This window comes from Nelumbo nucifera, chromosome 6 (genome assembly GCF_055504915.1).
Source record: "Nelumbo nucifera cultivar China Antique chromosome 6, China Antique-T2T, whole genome shotgun sequence".
Classification (NCBI taxonomy): domain Eukaryota; kingdom Viridiplantae; phylum Streptophyta; class Magnoliopsida; order Proteales; family Nelumbonaceae; genus Nelumbo; species Nelumbo nucifera.
Genome location: NC_142654.1, coordinates 29,367,712 through 29,389,800, shown reverse-complemented (window position 1 = coordinate 29,389,800; position 22,089 = coordinate 29,367,712). Strand labels below are relative to the sequence as shown.

Below are 22,089 nucleotides of genomic sequence, written 5' to 3'. Positions count from 1 at the left end.
GGGGAGGATTTGTCACAGGTGTTTGCTCTTCCTCTTCCTGTCCCTGTTGAGTCTCTTGATGTGTCTGCTTCTCCTTCAAATGTATCAAGGGTGGATCATTCATTCCATTCTCCCTGTCCCAGTGTTCTTCCCTCTTTACCTCCTCGTCCTATCCTCAATCCCAAGGTGTATCAAAGGCAAAGATGTAGAAATGTGCAAGTTGTTTCTCCTACAATACATGAGCCTCATACACTTCCAGTCACAGAAGAGACAACAGGTACTGTTTCAGCACCTTTGGAGTCATCATTCCCTGACCTTGATATTCCCATTGCTGTTAGGAAAGGAAAACGGAAGTGCACTGCACACTGCATTTCCAAGCACCTTTCTTACAGTTTGCTTTCACCTTCATACTTTGCCTATCTCTCTTTTGTTGCTTCTAACCCTATTCCCAGGTCTGTGTCAGAAGGTCTTAAGATTCCAGAATGGAGGGATGCTACGAGATCTGAAATCGATGCCTTACACAAGAATGACACATAGGAAGTGGTCGATTTGCCTGAAGGGAAGGATCCAGTCGGTTGCAAGTGGGTCTTTACTATCAAATACCGAGCTGATGGCACCATTGAAAGGTACAAGGCCAGGCTGGTTGCAAAAGGCTATACACAGACATATGGGATTGATTATTTGGAGACCTTTGCATCTGTTGCCAAGATGACATCTGTGAGGGTTCTTCTATCTTTAGCTGCTCACTTTGGCTGGCCCCTTTATCAATTGGATGTGAAGAATGCATTTCTGAATGGTGAATTACATGAGGAGGTTTATATGTATCTTCCTCCAGGGATGTATGGAACTGATATGAAAGGGAAGGTATGCAGGCTGAAGAAATCTCTTTATGGACTAAAACAGTCCCCTAGAGCATGGTTTGAGAGATTAAGCACTTGTTAACTTTGGTTATGTGCAGACACAGTCCGATCATACTCTTTTTGTGAAGAGGAGTGGACCTCTGGCAGTATACCTCATTGTGTATGTAGATGATATTGTAGTGACTGGTAATGATGTTTCAGGAATTCATGATCTAAAATCTTTTCTCCATACAGAGTTTGAAATTAAAGATTTGGGGGAATTGAGATACTTTCTTGGCATAGAAGTGGCTCGATCCAAGGATAGGATTCTTATCTCCCAAAGGAAGTATGTTCTTGACTTGCTCTCTGAAACTGGAAAGATGGGTGCTAGACCAGTTGCAACTCCTATTGATATGAGTCATAAACTCTCAGCCTCAGAAGGGACATTGTTAGAAGACAAAGGAATCTTTCAGAGACTTTTTGGGAAACTTTTGTACCTATGCATGACTCGGCCAGATATTGCATATGCAGTCAGTTGCATTAGCCAATTCATGCATGCTCCCCGAGACATTCATATGGCAGCAGCAGAGAGAATCCTATGTTATTTGAATGGCTCCCCAGGAAAGGGTATTCTGTTTGCCAAGCATGGTCATATGAAACTTAAAGCCTACACCGATGCTGACCGGGCCCGAAACATTGATGACAGAAGATCTACTTCTGGGTATTGCAGCTTGGTGGCTGGTAATGTTGTTTCTTGGAGAAGCAAGAAACAATCGGTTGTTGCTCGGTCTTTTGCTGAGGCAGAATACAGGGCCATGGCACATGGAGTTTCTGAATTATTATGGCTAAAATCATTGATGGAAGAACTTGGGGTTGAATATGACAAGCCAATGATGTTGTACTGTGATAATCAGGCTGCCATCAACATTGCTCACAACCCAGTGCAACATGATAGAACCAAGCATATTGAAGTTGATCGACACTTCATTAGGGAAAGGGTCTCTTCGGGTGAAGTGTGTCTTCCTTTCATCACATCTGAAGGACAGTTGGTAGATTTTCTCACCAAAGGCATTCCCAAGGCAAAACTTCAGCATGATACCAGCAAGCTTGGCATGATTGACATCTATTCTCAGCTTGAGGGGGAGTGTAGAGAAGATGGGCCGAATGGCCCATAGGCTGTTTATTCTTTCTTGTTATTTATGTTTTTCTGTAATGGGCCTTATTCTGGGCCCATTCTGTCTATATTAAGTTCTTTGTAAATTCTTGCCCATTAAGTGCCTCCTTGTAATTATTCAAATCTATCTTAATAAAATAGTGTTAGGGTGCTGAGAAAGAGTAGGTTCGAAACTCTCATTCTCAAACCCTCATTGCCGAACTCTCAAGCTCTCCTCTCTTCAGTTTTCTTCAAGAATATATAACTTAAGCATGTTAATACAATAGAACAATAAGAGAGTAACATATTATGTACAAGTTTTATTACAATCTTGTTCACAATTGATAGCTATCTAGTAGAAAACTCAGATCTGCAACCCGATTTGATAGTAGTGGTAGAAAGAGAGAAAGAAAGGAGTTTCTTGAAGAGAAGAAAAGAGAAGAGGAGAAAGATAAAAAGAGATGGGAGAAGCCGATAATGATCTGGCCGCCCCACTCATTGTCTTATATACTTACCAAATAAAATACATTACAATGACTAATATGCCCTTAATAGGGCGGCTGCTGCTAATAACATTAAAACAGACTTTAAAAGTAACATAAGCTAATGGGCCTTCGGCCCAGTAACACTAACTAATAATGATAAATAAAAAGGAAACAAAAAACTGCTGAATATTTCAACATATTTGAATACCATATTACTTTCAACTATATCTAGGACCAATGATTTCCTTCATCTACTGTATTAAACCCAATAACTTCTTTTATCATATCATCATTTTTTTAAGTTTAAATGCAGTATCTATGCTTTCGTTAAATTATTTGTCATATAATTTCAACTGTACCACAAATTTGTACAATACCGGTACATTCTGAAATAAATGATGCATGACCTTACAGATTGAACAGCTACAACTGCGTTTGCAGCAAGAGAAGTCTATGCGAATTATGCTTGAGAGATCAATGGGCCGAGCTTCTAGTACATTATCTCCTGGACACAGGCACTTTGCTGCTCAGGTATTACTTAAAAACTGAAATATCAAAGAATCTGAGTTGAGTGAAAGGTGACTATTCATGTTTTCTAATGATATACTATTTTTAGCAACAGCATGTTCTTTTTTTTCTAAATCCTTCAGAATAATATAAACCAATCAAAATAAATCCTGCAAAACATGAAAGTTCTTGCTTCTCATTCATTGACCATATGAAAAAAGGCTAATTATAGGAAATATAAATAAGAAAAGAATTCAAGTAACTGAAATTACTTAAGGCACTGTGTCTAAGAGAAAACTTTGCCCACATGCAATGTTATTACATAATAATGCATTTGATTGCAGGAATCCCTTAGGTTCCAGTGACCATCACACTTGCTATTACTCAAGGGTGCAAACTTTACACCCATAGATTTTTACATGAATACCGGCATGTACATGGAAATACGAAAAAAAATTATTGGTACCAAAAGGAAGTAGATTTTGCAAGATTTCCAGCACAAATGAATGGATTGCAAAAAGGTTAGCAATTGTGAATTCAAGAAGATATGTTATTTAAATAAAAATCAGAACTGATTGGTGGAAACAGGATTCATGTAGCCGACCCCATATAGTTGGGGTAAGGATTGGGTGATGATGATGATGATATTTAAATAAAATCAATGCAAATACTTGCCATCAATAAATACTGTAAAGGCACCATTGATAATGTTCTAATGACCTATTGCAATATTTAAAAAAAAAAACGTATTTTTAATGATCATTATGTTCCATTCCAAATTTGGATTGTCATTTTAACATAATTACCTTTGGGAATTCCTACGGTTAAAACCATGGTCCAACTAAAGTACTAATCCAATTGCTAAAATTCTTACTTCTAAATTATTTTCTGATCATTAATGGATCAAAGAAGGTTATTAAATCAGAAAAAGAACATAGCACAGTAGAAAGTTTAGATCCCATGTTTGTATATCTACAGTTTCTATTCAGCATAAAGGAAATGTCTCACGTTCACTTTATTGATGATCTGCAAGTGCAAGTGCAAGCACATTTTCATATACGAAATTCCATACACATACGCATGTGTACTGACAGGTACAGTTCAATAGGAGCATCATCACCCCCCATAATCCAACTTCTAAGTAACTGATATTTGATGTCGAAATATTTTATTCCCTCTTTATCATTTAAAATGTCAAAAACACTTAGAAAATGAACAAATAGGCAATAAATTAGTTGCCAATACATCTGGTTGGCAGCTTTCAAATTAAACCTATGGCTAGATAAAACCAGCCAAATAATTTACATACAGAGGATTATTTTTTGAACTTCATCATAATAAAGAATTGAAATAAATGGTGTCTCATCTTACATCTTAGAAAGGGAATTACAACTTATTGAAAGCTCATGAGAAGTGAGACTGGCCTCTATTATTGTAATGATTAATCCATCAAGAGATCCTTAATTAGACACTAAACATAAATGAATTTGTTAATTGTGATAGAACAAGAATTAGAAGAAATTGATGTCTTTCTATTGAGAAAGTAGTACATATATATACAACCTTGTAGATACTAAAATGGAAGAAAATCATACAGCCTTGCAGATACAAAAAAGGAAGAAAATCATATAGCCTTGCAGATACAAAAAAGGAAGAAAATCATACAGCCTTGTAGATACTAAATAGGAAGAAAATCAAAGAAAGAATAATTCCTATAATCAAAATATTCCTAATTGAGCTAATACTACATATTTACAGCCTATAATTTCGTAACACTCCCCCTCAAGATGGAGCATAGATGCCAATCATGCCCAGCTTGTTACAAATATAAGAAATTCGAGCTCCATTAAGAGCTTTTGTAAAGATATCTCCTAACTGCTCTCCAGTCTTTACATATGTTGTAGAGATCAAGTTTTGTTGAATTTTGTCACGAACGAAATGACAGTCTATCTCGATATGTTTAGTTCGTTCATGAAAAACTGGATTCGAAGCAATATGAATCGCAACTTGATTATCGCACCATAGCTTCGCTGGAACTAAGACTTTAAGACCGACCTCAATTAAGAGTTGAGAAACCCACATAACCTCACACAAAGCTTGTGCCATTGCTCTATACTCAGATTCTACACTAGATCGCGACACCACATTTTGCTTCTTACTCTTCCACGAAACCAGATTACCACCAACGAAAACACAATAGCCAGTAGTGGACCTTCGAACAATCTTGGAACTTGCCCAGTCCGCATCAGAAAAACACTCAATGTTATTGTGACCATGATTCCGATACAGTATCCCCCGTCCAGGAGCTCCTTTCAAGTAACACAAGATTTGTTCTAAGGTTGCCCAATGATGCACTGTAGGAGAGGACATAAATTGACTTACAATACTAACTGAGTCAGCAATGTCTGGACGAGTCACTGTGAGATAGTTCAACTTTCCAACTAATCTTCTATATCGTTCAGGATCATCAAAAGCATCTCCATCCTTTGTGAGTTGCTGGTTAAGAAGCATTGGAGTATTGTATGGTTTGACTCCCAGTTTCCCAGTTTCTGTTAACAGGTCCAAAACATACTTCCTCTGAGACAGGAAAATGCCTCTCTTACTCCTTGCCACCTCAATCCCCAAGAAGTATTTTAGGTGCCCCAAATCTTTAGTATTGAACTGGCTCTGCAAGAAGGATTTCAAGGATGAGATTCCCTTCGTGTCACTCCCAGTGATAACAATATCGTCTACATATACAACAAGTAGAATGATGCCAAATGTGGACTGCTTATAGAAAGCAGTATGGTCAGATTTGCACTTCCTCATCCCAAACCTCTCTACTGCCTGACTGAATTTTCCAAACCAAGCTCGAGGACTCTGTTTTAGTCCATACAGTGATTTTTGAAGACGACAAACTTTCCCAGACTCCCCCTGAGCAACAAACCCAAGTGGTTGCTCCATATAAACCTCCTCCTGAAGAACTCCATGCAGGAAAGCATTTTTAATATCAAGTTGGTAAAGTGGCCAATCATATGTAGCTGCCAGAGAAATAAATAATCGAACTGAAGTCAATTTTGCCACAGGGGAGAAAGTATCAGAATAGTCCACTCCATATGTCTGTGCATAGCCTTTGGCCACCAGGCGAGCCACTGATCCATCAGAATTAAATTTGACTACAAAGACCCACTTCCATCCAACCGCTTTCTTACCAGCAGGTAAATCGACCAGATCCCAAGTACCATTCTCAGTCAAGGCATTCATTTCCTCAAGCATGGCATCACGCCACCCAGGATGGGATAAAGCCTGGTGAACAGTTTTGGGAATCCCTACAGAATCAAGAAAGGCAACAAACGAACAAGAAGTAGAGAACAAACGATCATAGGTAACATAAGAGGAAATTGGATAAGTACATTGATGTTTACCTTTCCGAAGAGCAATAGGTAGATCAATATCACTGGGCATTGGATCTGATGACGAAGAAGAGATCGGTGCCGGACTTGTCACAGGAGGATTAGGTCGTCGAGAATAGACTTGAGTAATAGGTAGTTTTGGTTGAGAAGGTGGTGGTGGGGGTATTGGAACAACACTATCGTCTGGACCGGTGACATGATACACTAGTAGATCATCATCCTCTTGTGGACACACAGGTGTAGATGGAGCAGTAAAGAAAGGAAGATGTTCATGGAATGTAACATCAGCTGACACAAGGTACCTGTTCAAGAGAGTAGAAAAACACCTGTACCCTTTTTGGAGACAAGAGTATCCCAGGAAGACACATTTTAATGACTTGGGGTCCAATTTGGAAACCTGCGGACGAACATCACGAGCAAAACAAGAACATCCAAAGATACGAAGTTCAATAGGAAACACAGATTTATTAGGAAATAGAATCTTATAAGGGATCTGATCATTTAGAACAGTGGAAGGCATGCGATTAATCAAAAAACACGCTGTAGAAACAACATCAGCCCAAAACTATTTAGGAACATGTGTTTGAAATAAAAGAGCTCTGGCAGTTTCAAGAAGATGTCTATTTTTTCTCTCAGCCACTCCATTTTGAGATGGAGTATCAACACAAGATGATTGATGGAGAATTCCATTCTGAGTCATGTAAGTCTGGAAGGAATCAGAGAAATATTCTTTGGCATTATCACTTCGCAATGTTTGTACAGACACATCAAACTGGGTTTTTATTTCAGCACAAAAGGTTTTAAAATGTGAAAGCAACTCAGAACAAGATTTCATTAAATAAAGCCAAGTCATACGAGAAAAATCATCCACAAAGGTAACAAAATATCGAAATCCAGTCTTAGACATAATAGGACAAGGTCCCCAAACATCTGAATGTACTAACTCAAAAGCATGACTAGCCCTTTTATTAACTCGAGAAACAGATGATAGACGATGATGTTTTGCAAACTGACAAGACTCACAATCTAAAGAAGATACATCATGAAACTGAGGAGATAACTTCTTTAACAAAGGTAAAGATGGATGCCCCAACCGACAATGAGCTTCAAAAGGAGATAAAGTACTGGAACAGGCAATGGTCTGAGGTTCCTAGGTATCCAAAATGTACAGACCTTCTGATTCTCGTCCTTTACCAATAATCCTCTTCGTCATAAGATCCTGAAATAGACAATGATCAGGGAAGAATGAGATACAACAGTTAAGAGTACGAGTGAGTTTGCCAATAGATACCAAATTAAAAGAAAATTTTGGTAAACTCAATATAGATGACAAAGAAAGTGTTGGTGTGGGATTGATAGTGTCAGAACCAAGGACAGAAGAAATAGAACCATCTGCTAAGGTGACTGAAGAAGGAAAAGTGTGTGATTGGAAAGTGGAAAAGAGACTAGGATTACTTGTCATATGATCTGTTGCACCAAAATCAATAACCCACTAAGAGGAAGAAGAAAGAAGACATGTATTGGTTTTACTTGACTCAGCAAGGGCGTGATGGACTAAGAGGAGTTCTTTAATGCCTCTTGATACTGGGTAAATTTCGCATACTCATCTGCAGAAATTGTAATGGTCTGATTTGACGATGGATGAGGAGCATCACTCGTAGTTACAACATGAGTTGACTGAGACCCAGAAGACTTCTGGTTTTTCTTTAGCAATTTCTGGCAAGTCCTTTTAGTGTGTCCTGGTTCATGACAATAGTAGCAAACTACTCCCCCTGTGGCCTGAGTTCCAGCATTCCAACCCCTATTACTGCCACCTCTGCTACTATTCTAAGAACGAGACCGGCCAGTTGATCCACTATTCTGACTGACAAGTGCACTAGGTTGTTGTACAAGTGAGGTATGGGAACCAGTATCTGTACGAAGGACCCTAGTAAAGACCCCTTTTAAAGAGGTAATCTCAGGATTAGACAAAATCTGTGACTTAGCACCATCAAATTGAGGATTAAGGCCAGCCAGAAAACTCATAATAGCCATCTGTTCACGTTGAGTCTGCTGAACTTTGATATCAGTACTGAAGGGTAACAAGGCGTTCAATTCTTCATAAGTGCGCTTGAAATTCATGAAATAGGTCTGAAGAGACTGATCCTGTTGTTCAGCCTGATAAAATGTCTTGCAAACATCAAAAATACGGGAAATATTTTCTTTACCAGAGAACAGAAAAGCCAAATATTCCATTAGTTCTTTTACAAACTCACAGTGAGAGACATGACCGACGTACTCATTCTCAATAGAATTGCAGATTTGCAAAAACAATTGAGCGTCAATCCTTAGCCATTCAGTGCGGGTCTCATCAGTAGGAGGGTCCTTAGTCAGATGGTTGTCCTTAGAGATACTCCGTAAATACAAACAAACAGTCTTACTCCAGTCTAAATAATTAGTTCCGTTTAGTTTTTGTTCAGTGATCTTAAACAGAATGGGGATAACACTAGGCATAGCCAAGTTCTTTTGTTCAACCGCCATCATAAACACAGGAAAATAAACTTTTAACAACCAGCAAAGCCAATAAAACAGAATCGGCAGCAGATGCAACACCCAAACAGCAAGAAACCACAACTGGCAGCACCGAAATATCAACTGTATAAAAAGAACAGAGAAGAAAGACTTTCCTGATGGGCAAACAAACACCACAGGAGTAACACCGAGGCTGCTGTGCTACTCTCTGACCTGTTGCAGACTTGAAAGCCCTCTCCCGATCGAAGTGAAGAAGAGATGGGTGAAGGTGGGTAGGCCGATCTGGGATTCCGCTTCCACTGGTAGGGGCGGCCTAGAGATCACAGCTGCTGCTCACTTGGGCAACGTAAAGAATTCAAAGCTGCTCACTTGGGCAGCAGAGGGAAGAAAACCAGAAATTAGTTTTAGACTGGAATTGGTGTCTCCAGCTCTGATGCCATGTGATAGAACAAGAATTAGAAGAAATTGATGTCTTTCTATTGAGAAAGTAGTACATATATATACAACCTTGTAGATACTAAAAAGGAAGAAAATCATACAGCCTTGCAGATACAAAAAAGGAAGAAAATCATATAGCCTTGCAGATACAAAAAAGGAAGAAAATCATACAGCCTTGTAGATACTAAATAGGAAGAAAATCAAAGAAAGAATAATTCCTATAATCAAGCTATTCCTAATTGGGCTAATACTACATATTTACAGTCTATAATTTCGTAACATTAACAAATAAATTTGCAGATACAAAAAAGGAAGAAAATCATACAGCCTTGTAGATACTAAAAAGGAAGAAAATCATACAGCCTTGCAGATACAAAAAAGGAAGAAAATCATATAGCCTTGCAGATACAAAAAAGGAAGAAAATCATACAGCCTTGTAGATACTAAATAGGAAGAAAATCAAAGAAAGAATAATTCCTATAATCAAGCTATTCCTAATTGGGCTAATACTACATATTTACAGACTATAATTTCGTAACATTAACAAATAAATATGACCCCATTTATGTGAAATTTAAGTGCATTGATCCTTTAGGATTGAAATTTTCTTAGGAAAGACTCCAAATCCATGTGGCACCATAAGAGGGTTTGAGACTAAACATTTTGTACTCATTGGCATGTCATTATTCCAAAACCCAATCCGGTCATCATCGTCTGGGGTGTCAGCTCAATGGTTCAATGTTGTGAGACTCGGACTGGATGTCCAGTGAGACCATGAGACTCAGGAACCAGAGGCCATTTGGTTTTTTAATACCTTGTCTAGAAAACTGGTCAAATTGATCAAAACCTGACGGAACCGTTGAAAACCAGATAGGTTTCAATGACCCATATGGTTTTCATGGCCCGCCTGAAAAGATTCTAGTGGTTTCTTTAATTAATTCACAGCAGAAATATAAAATTCAGAATCTTGATTTTACCAAGATCACGCCCATGGTGTTGTACAAATCCGATATAATAAAAATTATAAACATACCTCTTGGATCGAATTCAATATCACTGTCAAAAATCCTGGGAGGTTTTTTCCTATGGCCTTACATTGGAAGAAGGAGAAAAGGAAGAATGTAAAGGGGGGTGGCACCTTTCTTGATTGTGCTAGCAATCTACTAGTTCTTAAGACTCTCTTGTGTTCTCTCTTAAACCCTAAGACCGCCCCATGCAAGCTTATATAGAGCTTGGTCCTAAGTACAATTAGCAAAACTTAACTCTTAAGTTGTGGATAATTACAATTAGGTCCCTCCACTAAAATTCTTTTTAGTGATTACACCTGTCCCTATTACGTTGACTGTTTTTACCCCTTATTGTGTGTGACCTCTTAGGTTCAACACTATTTAAGTAGTGGCAATTAATGCTGAACTAATTTGGCATTTTAGATGGAACTCCTTCCATCTGAATTGAATTAAAACTTTTAGTTATCGCTTGTTTCTAAACAATCCACCGTTATTCACAGGGGTTCTACTAATCATGAGTGACACCTAGCAATAATATATCATGACCACCCTAATAGTTTGAACTGATGGATTGAACCTTTCCATCTACAGTTACCATGTAGTCAGATCCTTCTATCACACAATATCCCAAAAGATCAAAGGGTCATGGTGAACATGTCAAACCCTACTAGCTCAATCATATGTCCCATTGAACTGATGATGATTCATATGGTGACACTTGGAACCCTTTCTATAGACCATACTACCTTGGCCAAGGACTTCATGATTCACATCAATCTCAGTTGCATAGGACATTCTCCCTCCTCATGGAGGGTGATGGATTCTATTTTGTGCATTCACATGCCTCCATGTGCAAGTCACCTTAGCCAGTATGTGCACGCTTAAATCCCTTGATTAGGGTATTAGTGATTGCACCATCAAACGATAGAGGCTCGTACACAAGGCATCCATGATGCCTTAGGTCTAGGGATCATCTACACAAATGTGATGAAAGAAGCAGTTATTAACACAAGATTCCATGTAACTATTCTATTAATGGGTCAAGTTCAATAAACTTGTTCTCTAACAAGCACCCACATATTTGCTTTTGTGTCTCCACACAAGTGACTTGAGATCCATCACCCTTTAAATTCAAGCATAATATGATCCAATCTATATGGATTATTAAAGCCCTCTTGATAACATAGGCTGGATGGAACAGCTTAGGCTAATTGTATACATATCCTGTCCAGAGAACATGTACAACATAACGCACTATGATAGTTCCCAAAGTGGAAATTACCCACATGGACCTCCTTACATGCACTCAAAACTCGAGGAACAAAAACCCAACATTCTAAAACTGATATGGTGAAGCTTTCTCAATAAGGTCCATGCAAACAGTGGATGGACAAGCAGGTTGGTAATTGAACACAATACTTGATTATCGAAGACCATGTTAGGAGCATACAGATCCTACTATAATAATATTGCATGTTTTGTCTTAAAGGACTTGAAGATATTTATCACTTCTTGATGTAAACGAATTATGTCCTTTTGTAAACAAGGGAAAAAATTGGTACAGGATGGATATTTAAATCCAGCTTCAGATAATACATAGAAGTATACAAGCCTGAGGCTGTCAATGAAGTAAAATTCTGGTCAAGTCCCAAAATTTTAAATTTCAAGCTTATCGTTCTATTTGTTAAAATTTTGTCATTGGGAAAACTTGTGAGAAGAAAAGTTTCTTTAGTGTCTAATTAAATAATTTTTGTCATCTAACACCAGTTACTGTGATACCAGAACCGTAACCAACTCTCATCCATACCCACACCTACTCTTCTCCAATAGAGATTTTTTCCACTCATAGGAACTCTTTGGATTGTTCACACAAATTATATGTTATTACTATGGTGTACCATGGATAGAGGGTTGGCCTTGGCGCAATGGTTGGGTTGCTCCATTGCGACCTGGGTGACCAGGATTCAAATCTTGGAAACAGCCTCTCTGTATGTGCAGGGGTAAGGCTGTGTACATCTGTCCTTCTCCAGACCCTGCATTTATGAGAGACTTGTGCACTGGGCTTCCCTTTACTATGGTGTACCATGGATGTTCTCAGGATTAATAATAACACTAACTATAGGTTGTATGTTGTCAAATGTATGCTATGGCTATTTTGTTGCCTTTACCACCTGTTTTGTTTTCTTCCTTACAATGGCTATATTCAGGATTACTTATTGTTAATACTAATCATAGAGTATACACTTTCAAATGTGCACCATGGCAATTCTTTTTCCTTTACTACCTCTTCTTTTTCTTTCTTACCCTTCTTTTCAGACAAAAGAGTTGATAGCTGAAATAGAGTTACTTGAAGAAGAGGTTGCAAACCGTGAACAGCATGTTCTATCTCTCTACAGAAGCATATTTGATCATTGTATTAGCGGTGCACCTTCTGGTCAAAGCTCAGGCATTACATCTCCTGCCCACCCAAAGAATGAAGTAAGAAAACACCCAAGCGTAATCTCAAGTGCATTTTGCTCCTCAACGAAAAAGTTTCCATTGCAACCTTTCCAAGTTCTGGCTTCTATAAAGGAATCCAGGAAAAAGAACGTGCTGTTGCATTCAAAGTCTAGACATGCTTCACTTCTGAATGGGAAAACTGACATTCATGTCAAGAACAATTATGCAGATCCCATTAAGGTATGAGATATACATTCTAAATCACCTGTTAGAACTATCTAGTTTTTCTTTCTTATTCTTATAGCAAATTTGTCTTTGAGATCCTTTTTCTTTTGAATTTTAACTACTATATTATAATTATGTGTAATGTTTGTCTGATGATTTATTTACTTGAATATAATATTCTTTGTAATGGCCATTTCTTCTGCTAACATTTAAGCTTTACAGTAATAGCTGAGTGTTCTTTCCTCCCTTTATGATTTCAACAGTTCAGTTTTGCTCGGAAAAGTACTCTCTGTTTCAGATAGTCAGGAGATCATTTTAACAAGAATGTTTTAGAAAATAAATCTTCCATTTAAATTTCAACTTCTGAAAAAAAAATGTTTCTGATTGCATGCCATAGCTTTTAAGTCATTGAAATCTCAGTTATTTCTGAGTCCAGAACCCTAAACTATTTTTTTTCTAACATTTCGTATGAAAGTTCAGACTTAATCTTTTTATTCTTAAATAAATATTTTTATCATAATTTCATTGATTAATAAATAATACATAGTATGACATAAAAGTTAGATGGCTATTAAATATAAATGTTAGTAAAAATAAAAATTATTATGTATAGAATATAATGTATATATACAATTAAAAATAAAGAGTAATATGAATAAGAAAATTTCTCCTAAAACAAAAAGAATTTTTTACTTTGAAAATTGTAGGTAGTATTTAATAAGAGAAAGAAGACCAGAGAATGGATCATCAACTGCTGGAGTCATATTTATTTGGTCAGTTTATAAAGAGAAATTATGTAATTCAATTTTACCATTCAATTTATTTCAGGAAAGTTTTTTTCTAATAAAAATCAAGAAATTACAGGAACTACTGTTTAGTTTCAGCTAAAATATGGATCCAATTGTGAATTGCATGAAATTTGAATGAAAGGGTGAAACCATGGACAGCCAAAAACCAGAAAAGCAAAATAATGAAAAATGAAGAAAAAGAAAATTGTATAGTATAGATGGCATTTGCACCTATCATCAGTATAATAATTAAATGTCCATTACCCAATGTTGGTCCCAGTAGAAGGATTAGCACGATTCAATCTATGCATCAATTCTTGGTAGCTATAAAATAAGTCATAGAAATTTGATAATCCTAACATCCCTAGCCCTTCAACATTAGTATTTGGAAGAAATACTAATGTTGTACTCATGTTAAGAGTCTGAAAATTATTGATTCATTCAAAATTTTGAGACTCTGTTCTTCTTCTTTCTGCATTTTTTGCTTGCAGAAGAGGAATTGATGTCTACTATAGTCTGTACTTAAATTGAATTCTTCTACCCATACCAAAGGATCAAAGATTTTTCTTCTTGTTTACTCTTAAATGAAAAACTAATATAAGTATCTGCTCGTCAATATCATAAAGAAAAAACTTGCACGTCCTTCACATGAATAAAATACTAGTTTACAGATGTATGTCTTGACAGTGTAGCCGGCCAGAGATAAGTGGAAGAGGAGAGAAGAGAAGAGAAGAAGAAGAGAAGAGAAGAGAGGAGAGAAGAGAAAAGGTTTGCAATGTAACAGTACTGGCGGCGCCAGTGTTTATTTTACTATATATAGGGCGACAGAAATAACAAGGGAAAAGACCCTTGTGCCCCTTAGTACAATAACAGACATAACAGAAATAAAAAAACACTTTAATTAGCCAAACAGGCCCTAACATCTGCAACTAAGTTATTTTAACATTATTCCAACACTCCCCCTCAAGTTGGAGCATAGATGTCAATCATGCCCAACTTGTCACACAAATCTTTGTGCCGCACATGATGAAGACCTTTGGTGAAGATATCTGCAAGTTGCTCTTCCGAGCTGACATATGGTGTGCACACTTCTCCACTTTCAAGTTTCTCTCTGATAAAATGCTTGCCCACTTCAATGTGTTTCGTCCTATCATGCAAAACTGGATTAGCAGCAATATTGATGGCAGTTTTATTGTCACAGTAGAGTGACGTAGGATTGCTTACTGCGAAACCCAGTTCACCTAACAAATTTCTTATCCACATGATTTCTGCAACCCCATGAGCCATCGCTCTATACTCTGCTTCAGCACTGGATCTAGCCACCACACTTTGTTTTTTGCTTCTCCATGTGACAAGGTTTCCTCCTACAAAGGCACAATAACCACTGGTAGACTTTCGGTCATTGACTGCTCCTGCCCAATCTGCATCAGTATATACTTCCACTTTTAAGTGACTGTGTTTCTGGAACATCAAACCAGCTCCAGGAAACTTCTTGAGATATCTCAAGATCCTCTCTACAGTCTCAAAGTGAGTTGTCCTCGGGCTGTGCATGAATTGACTAAGGACACCCACTGCATAGGCAATATCCGGCCTGGTCATAGACAAATACAAAAGTCTCCCCACGAGTCTCTGGAACATCTTTACATCTTTCAAAAACTCTCCCTAACTGTCTCCCAGATGGTGATTAGGTTCAATAGGTGAATCAGATGGTTTTACCCCCAACTTGCCTGTATCTTCTAGTAGATCTAGTATATACTTCCGTTGGGAAATAAAGATGCCCTTGTGAGAGCGGGCAACTTCAATTCCAAGAAAGTATCGTAAGGGGCCTAGATCCTTCACCTCAAATTTAGTGGCTAAGAATTTTTTTAGTCTCTGGATTTCAGCCTCCCAATCTCCTGTGATCACTATGTCATCCACATACACAATAAGAGCTGCAATTTTACCTTCACCTCTTTTTACAAACAGGGTATGATCTGACTGGCATTGTTTGAATCCCATCTGTTGGACTGCTAAATGGAACTTACTAAACCAAGCCCGAGGTGATTGTTTCAACCCATATAGGGACTTTTTTAACCTGCACACCTTTTGTTCACTGCCTTTGGCACAGAACCCTGGGGGTTGGGTCATGTACACCTCCTCTTCCAAGTCACCATTCAAGAAGGCATTCTTGATGTCCAATTGGTGAAGATCCCAGTCAAGATTTGCTGCTAAGGAAAGGAGAATCTGGATGGAGTTCATCTTCGCTACTGGAGCAAAAGTCTCTGCATAGTCCACTCCATATACCTGTGTGAAGCCTCTTGCTACCAGTCTAGCCTTGTACCTTTCAACAGTTCCATCAGCTTTGTGTTTCACTATGAACACCCACTTGCACCCCACTGGTTCCTTCCCCTCAGGAAGATCTACCAACTCCCACGTACCATTTTTGTGTAAGGCATCAATTTCTTCCTGCATTGCATCTGTCCATTAGGTTTTGACAAAGCTTCTGCCATGGTCTTAGGGATGGAGACACTATCCACAGAAGAGAGAAAGGCACGGTACGAAGGTGAAACATGCTCATAGGACACAAAGTTAGAGATAGGATGATTAGTGGTACAAGATCTAACACCCTTTCTCTTAGCAATAGGAATATTAAGATCATTGGGGACAGGTGAATCAACATTTAAAGGAGCAATGGGAGCAAGTGTACCTGGCTGATGAGACGGATCTGCCTCGGGTGAATCCGATGATGTTGGTTGCATAGTGTCCGGCTCCACGGCTCTTGAACTCTGCTAGCTCTTATGGCGACGATGAAAAACCCGGAATGGAGGAGGATCAGGTAAAGGAGGTAGTAGTTGAATCTGAGTCGTCGCCTGTTTCTCCTCAACCCTACTCTCCCCCTGAGGAGAAACTGAGAAGAACGGTTGACTCTCAAAGAATGAGACATCAATGGAAACATAGTACTTGCGGGCAATGGGATCATAGCAACGATACCCCTTTTGAGATGAAGGGTAACCGAGAAAAACACAAGGAATAGCCCGAGGGTCAAGTTTACCACGAGTAGGTGACAGGTTGTGGACAAAACAACGACACCCAAAAACACGCATCGGAATGGTGGACAGCGGGGCTGTAGGGAACAAGAGCTGATGTGGGGCCTTATACTCTAGTAGCCGAGAGGGCATGCGATTGATGATATATGTCGCACACAATACTGCATCCATCCAAAACTGTTTTGGCACATTCATATGAATCAGCAAGCCACGAGCAACTTCGAGAAGGTGACGGTTTTTTCGTTCAGCCACACCATTTTGTTGGGGTGTCCTGGCACAAAAGCTTCGCTGAAGTGACCCACTCGAAGCAAAGAACTTCGTGAGATCATTATGGAAATATTCCTTTGCATTGTCCGACTGGAAAATATGAATTTCCGTTTGGAACTGAGTGAACACCATGCGTTGAAAATCTTTCACAATTTGTGGCACTTCATCTCGAAATCGCATAGGGTAAACCCAAGTGTATCGAGAATAATCATCAATCAAAGTAACAAAATACTTATAGCCAGCCGCAGTAGGTAGAGTAACAGGGCCCCAAACATCAGAATAAACAATATGAAATGGAAATTCAGATCTTTTATTTCTTAGAGGTAAAGAACTTCTACAATGCTTACTCAACTGACAAGTTTGACACTGTAACTGACTCACTGACAAGGACTCAAACAACTTTGGGAACATAACTTTTAACGACTCAAAAGAAAGATGACCTAAACGACTATGCCATAAATAGGCCTGACTCTCACTTGACGAACTTGTGGACTCAGTCGCCACTAGACCAGCATTATTCTCCAACACGTAGAGACCATCCACCATGCTTCCTCTACCAATCGTCTTCCCCGAGGTCAAATCCTGAAACACACATGAAGACGGAAAAAAGGTGACTGAGCAGTTCAAAGAGTGAGTAATACCACTAATGGACAACAGATTAATAGGTAATTTCAGACCATGCAGGACATTAGGAAGAGTAAGGCCAAGTGGGAGAGATATGGTGCCTCGGCCAGCTATTGTAGAAAAAGAACCATCAGCCAGTCTTACCTTATCTCTCCCAGAGATAAGGTTATATGTCTGGAACAAATTTGACTTACCGGTCATGTGATTTGAGGCTCCGGAGTCAATAATCCAAGGTGAATCAATAGTATGAGATGACACATGGAAGGCTGTGGCATTACCTGATGTAGACACAAATGAGGTAGAAGGAGTAGGCCCAGAATCCACCTGGCGGAGAGTCCTACCATACAATTCCAAATGTTCACGGAAGGAGTTGATAATATCTTCCTTAGGGTCAGAACCGGGATGTCTCTCCTGAGTTACGGAAGGACTAGTCTCTGTCGATGCCATATTAGCTGAGTTATACCTTTTTTGATTCTGCTGGCCTGGTTTCTTGCCCTGATCCGGTGCCGACTTCTTACCCAAATCCTGTGCCCATTTAGGTTTTCCATGGAGATCCCAGCATGTATCTTTAGTGTGTCGTGTCTTCTGGCAGTGAGTGCACCAAAGCTTGCTTTTATCTTCTGATTTTTTCTGAGTGTCACCCCTTTTAAAGCCACCTCCGACATTTGTATCTGAATTTCTCCGGACCGCTAGGGCAACTGACTCCCCTTCTACACCATTCATCACACTTCTTCTGCTTTCTTCTGACTGCACCAAGGCATACACCTCCTGGACTGATGGCAAGTCTTTACTACCCAAGATCTGTACCCTGATGGACTCATATGACGAATTCAGCCCTAGGAGGAAGGCAAACACGCGTTGCTGTGATACAAGTGACTTAGAGGCCTTTGCATCTTCATCACACTTCCAATTCACATTCTGATAGTGATCAAGTTCTTTCCATATTGATGTCAAATCAGAATAGTACATCGAGAGACTCCTCTCCCCCTGCTTGCAAGTAGAAGATTCATCTTGTAGTTGATATATCTTGGCATAGTGTCTCTGTTCTGAATAAGTGGACTTCGCTTGTTCCCATATCTCACAAGCAGTTTCAGCCCACATAAAAGTCTTCCTTACACGTGGTAGCATTGAAACCAAGAGCCAAGACATCACCATACTGTTCTCTTGGTTCCACCTATCATGCTCAGCACTTCCATACTTCGGTTCCTTTACTCTCCCATTGATGTATCCTATTCGCCCCCTAGCAATGATGTAGAGTTTTATCCCCCTAGACCACTCAAGGTAATTCAGAACATCAAAGGGAATGACAGCCATGGGAAAGCTCATATCCATTCCCCCACTCACTCCATTGTGGCTCCCTGAGATCTCTGAAGTAGCAGAATTCTCAGTCAACATAGTCAAGCAGTTAATCAGTCCCAAACACCGGACTTAGGACCCCTCCTTACTCCACAAAACAATGCTCCACTCAGTTCACACCCACACACTCGGGTTTACCAACCAGATTGAGCACAAACAGTACCAAATTCTGGACAAAAACTGAGGTAATATTCGGCAGATTTCAGACCTGTATAGTTTTATCAGTCCCCACCTACCAGAATTCGACAGCATTCAGCCGCCCCAGATTCATAGGGTTTTCACTCGGCACATGACCAAGAAGAGTAAAGAAGAGAAAAAATAGGGAGAACTGTACCAGTTGTAGCTATTCTGTAGTCCAGAATCAGATTTCTTTTCTGCTAGTCTGTTCGATCTGTTCTTTGGGTTGATCGATCTTCTCTTGACAGTAGTGTTGATCGATCTGCTCTCTTTTAATCAGCATTTCCGGTCTGATACCATCTTGACAGTGTAGCCGGCCAGAGATAAGTGGAAGAGGAGAGAAGAGAAGAGAAGAAGAAGAGAAGAGAAGAGAAGAGAAGAGAGGAGAGAAGAGAGAAGGTTTGAAATGTAACAGTACTGGCGGCGCCAGTGTTTATTTTACTATATATAGGGCGACAGAAATAACAAGGGAAAAGACCCTTATGCCCCTGAGTACAATAACAGACATAACAGAAATAAAAAAACGAAATAAAAAACACTTTAATTAGCCAAACAGGCCCTAACATCTGCAACTAAGTTATTTTAACATTATTCCAACAGTATGCATAACTACCTGATCCATAAATCATGCATTGTACTTCTAGAATGCAAAACAATAGCTAGTTTAGCTATCTCAACTCTCAAAATGCATTTCTCAATTTGATGCAGGTTCATGAAAAGGTACCAGGTATGGAGAGAACAACTTTAACGCGTACCTTGAAGGACCATCTCTACCACTGCCCAAGCAAATTATCTGAGGATCTGGTCAGGTGTATGGCTGCAATATATTGCTGGATACAAAGCACGACATCTATGAAGCCAGAAAAGAACCATTCTCTTTTATTGTCCAGATCATCAACTAGTGTTGTCCTCCCTAGACGTGGTATTGTGGAGGACAGAGATTTGTCTTGCAAATCCATGGTAGAAATATCTTGGATATCAACTGATAAGAATCAATTCTCTCATGCATCTTATCCTATCAACAACTATAGGTAGGATGTTTCTTGGTTGAAAGAAGCAAGCAGTAAATAATAGAATATCAATCTTCCAGTTTTTTGTTTTAGTGGTTCAAAGTTCCCATTAGGTAGAAATTAGAATAGGACACAGTGAAAGCAATTTGGTAAATGCATTCATGCAATAAGGAACTCAGCATCTGAAAAATCCACCAAAAAATTTGTGAAATCATCACAACTCACCACCTTGTTGATGGTTTGATGAGATACTGTGAACTATTTCACACAAACTTTTGCATACTTTCTATCTAGTCATGATAACTATTTGGCTTACAAAATCCTGAATAGGATACATCAAACAGTGATTTTCACACACCCAGCATATACTCCTGTTCAATATGTTGTCATGAAAACGTAGTTGTGGCCTACCGATGGTTGCATTGGATTTTCTCTTTATTTTATCCCTTACATGAATACCAGTTTTAATATTCTTTCACTTTTGCCAATTTCAGGGTTCTAGTGGAACAACTGGAGAGGGTCAATGTGAATCAAATGGGAAGCAATGCCCAAATGGCATTTTGGATTAATGTGTACAATTCTCTTGTTATGCATGTAAATATTTTGTAACTGGAAATAGCGCTCCTTCTCCCTCTATGTTTATATGTATATGGTGTTTTGTATCTATATAATGGTTTCTCTTATAACCTTTGTAGGCATATTTAGCATATGGGATTTCACATGGTTCAATGAGAAGGATGGCCTTGTTTCACAAGGTAACCTCTTTCTTTTATTTTCAATTTGGGATTAAATTGCACTAATGAATTTCATGTATCATGACCTTATTTTGTTTTAACAGTCTAATTTTATACATAGTGAATGAACAATCATAATTTTATGTGGATCTCACCACTTGTATCAAAACATTGATGGATTTCATGCAGGCTGCTTACAGCATTGGTGGCCATGTAATTAGTGCAGATGCCATAGAGCAATCTATTTTCAGTTTCCGTACCCCTCGAATTGGCAGGGTATTGACCTATTCTCCATGTCTATGTCACATAGTGATAGTATTCTCCTGTATACATACACACATACATATGCACTTTGGAAAAGTTATCTAATTATGCTTCATGGGTGAAAATTTTTCTCTCAGTTACCTGACAATCATACTATTTGGCAGAACTGTCGATTTCACAACCATCTCCCAAAAGATATCTTTGACCAAAATCATCCTGTGAACTACAAAAGAGTTCTCTTTTTCTGGATATGGTTCACTAAAAAAGTATTATATGGGCATGATTATCTCACTCGTGATGTTTTGCAACATAGCTTTATATGGCATTTATCTTACAAGTAACACAATTATGCATTTATTGCAAAAGGGAAAATGTGTGCAAGCTGTATGCGAAAGGAAAAGACATGAGAAATAATAAAAAATACACCTACAGCCCCCACTTTCAAGAAAGGCCTATGCAGAACAGAAGAATCCTAAAAGAACCTTGACACCCTCAACAAGGAAGGGTATCAAACATAAGACATCAAAATGACCCCCAATCACTAATACCTCCTCCCCCAATTCATTCTACAAACAAAGAAAAACCATACCAAGCAAGAAGAATCCCTGCCAGCCTGCCGTCCAACGGGACCCTTGCTTCCAAGTCAAGGCATCAAACCTTGCCGTCAATATAAAAAAGCGCAGATAACTAATCACCAACTTACTCCCTTTGTGTCTTCTCCCTCTTCATCTAGTTTCAGTTCCTTAGCCCCTCTTTTCCTTTTTCATTTACAACTGTGTCCTCCAATTTATCCCAATTAAATATATTTTGCAGATTATCAACAATATTTTCACCCCCACTACAATTGACATCCACTAAAGGCTTTTTC

General features: G+C 38.7%; 1 protein-coding gene across 4 annotated transcripts in view; it reads left to right on the top strand.

Annotated features, from left to right (window-relative positions):
* LOC104598490 (electron transporter, putative (Protein of unknown function, DUF547)) overlaps positions 1-22,089 on the top strand; it is a 57,261-nt gene that overhangs the window by 32,125 nt on the left and 3,047 nt on the right. For 3 of the 4 annotated variants that reach the window (XM_010260577.3, XM_010260576.3, XM_088889944.1), the window contains 6 exons: positions 2,871-2,987; positions 12,628-12,990; positions 19,922-20,244; positions 20,718-20,817; positions 20,919-20,978; positions 21,147-21,233. In XM_010260577.3, the coding sequence (XP_010258879.1) occupies positions 2,871-2,987; positions 12,628-12,990; positions 19,922-20,244; positions 20,718-20,817; positions 20,919-20,978; positions 21,147-21,233 (1,050 nt within the window). Of the gene's footprint in view, positions 1-2,870; positions 2,988-12,627; positions 12,991-19,921; positions 20,245-20,717; positions 20,818-20,918; positions 20,979-21,146; positions 21,234-22,089 lie in introns of those variants that run through there. The other variant, XR_016077453.1, reaches the window with a different exon arrangement.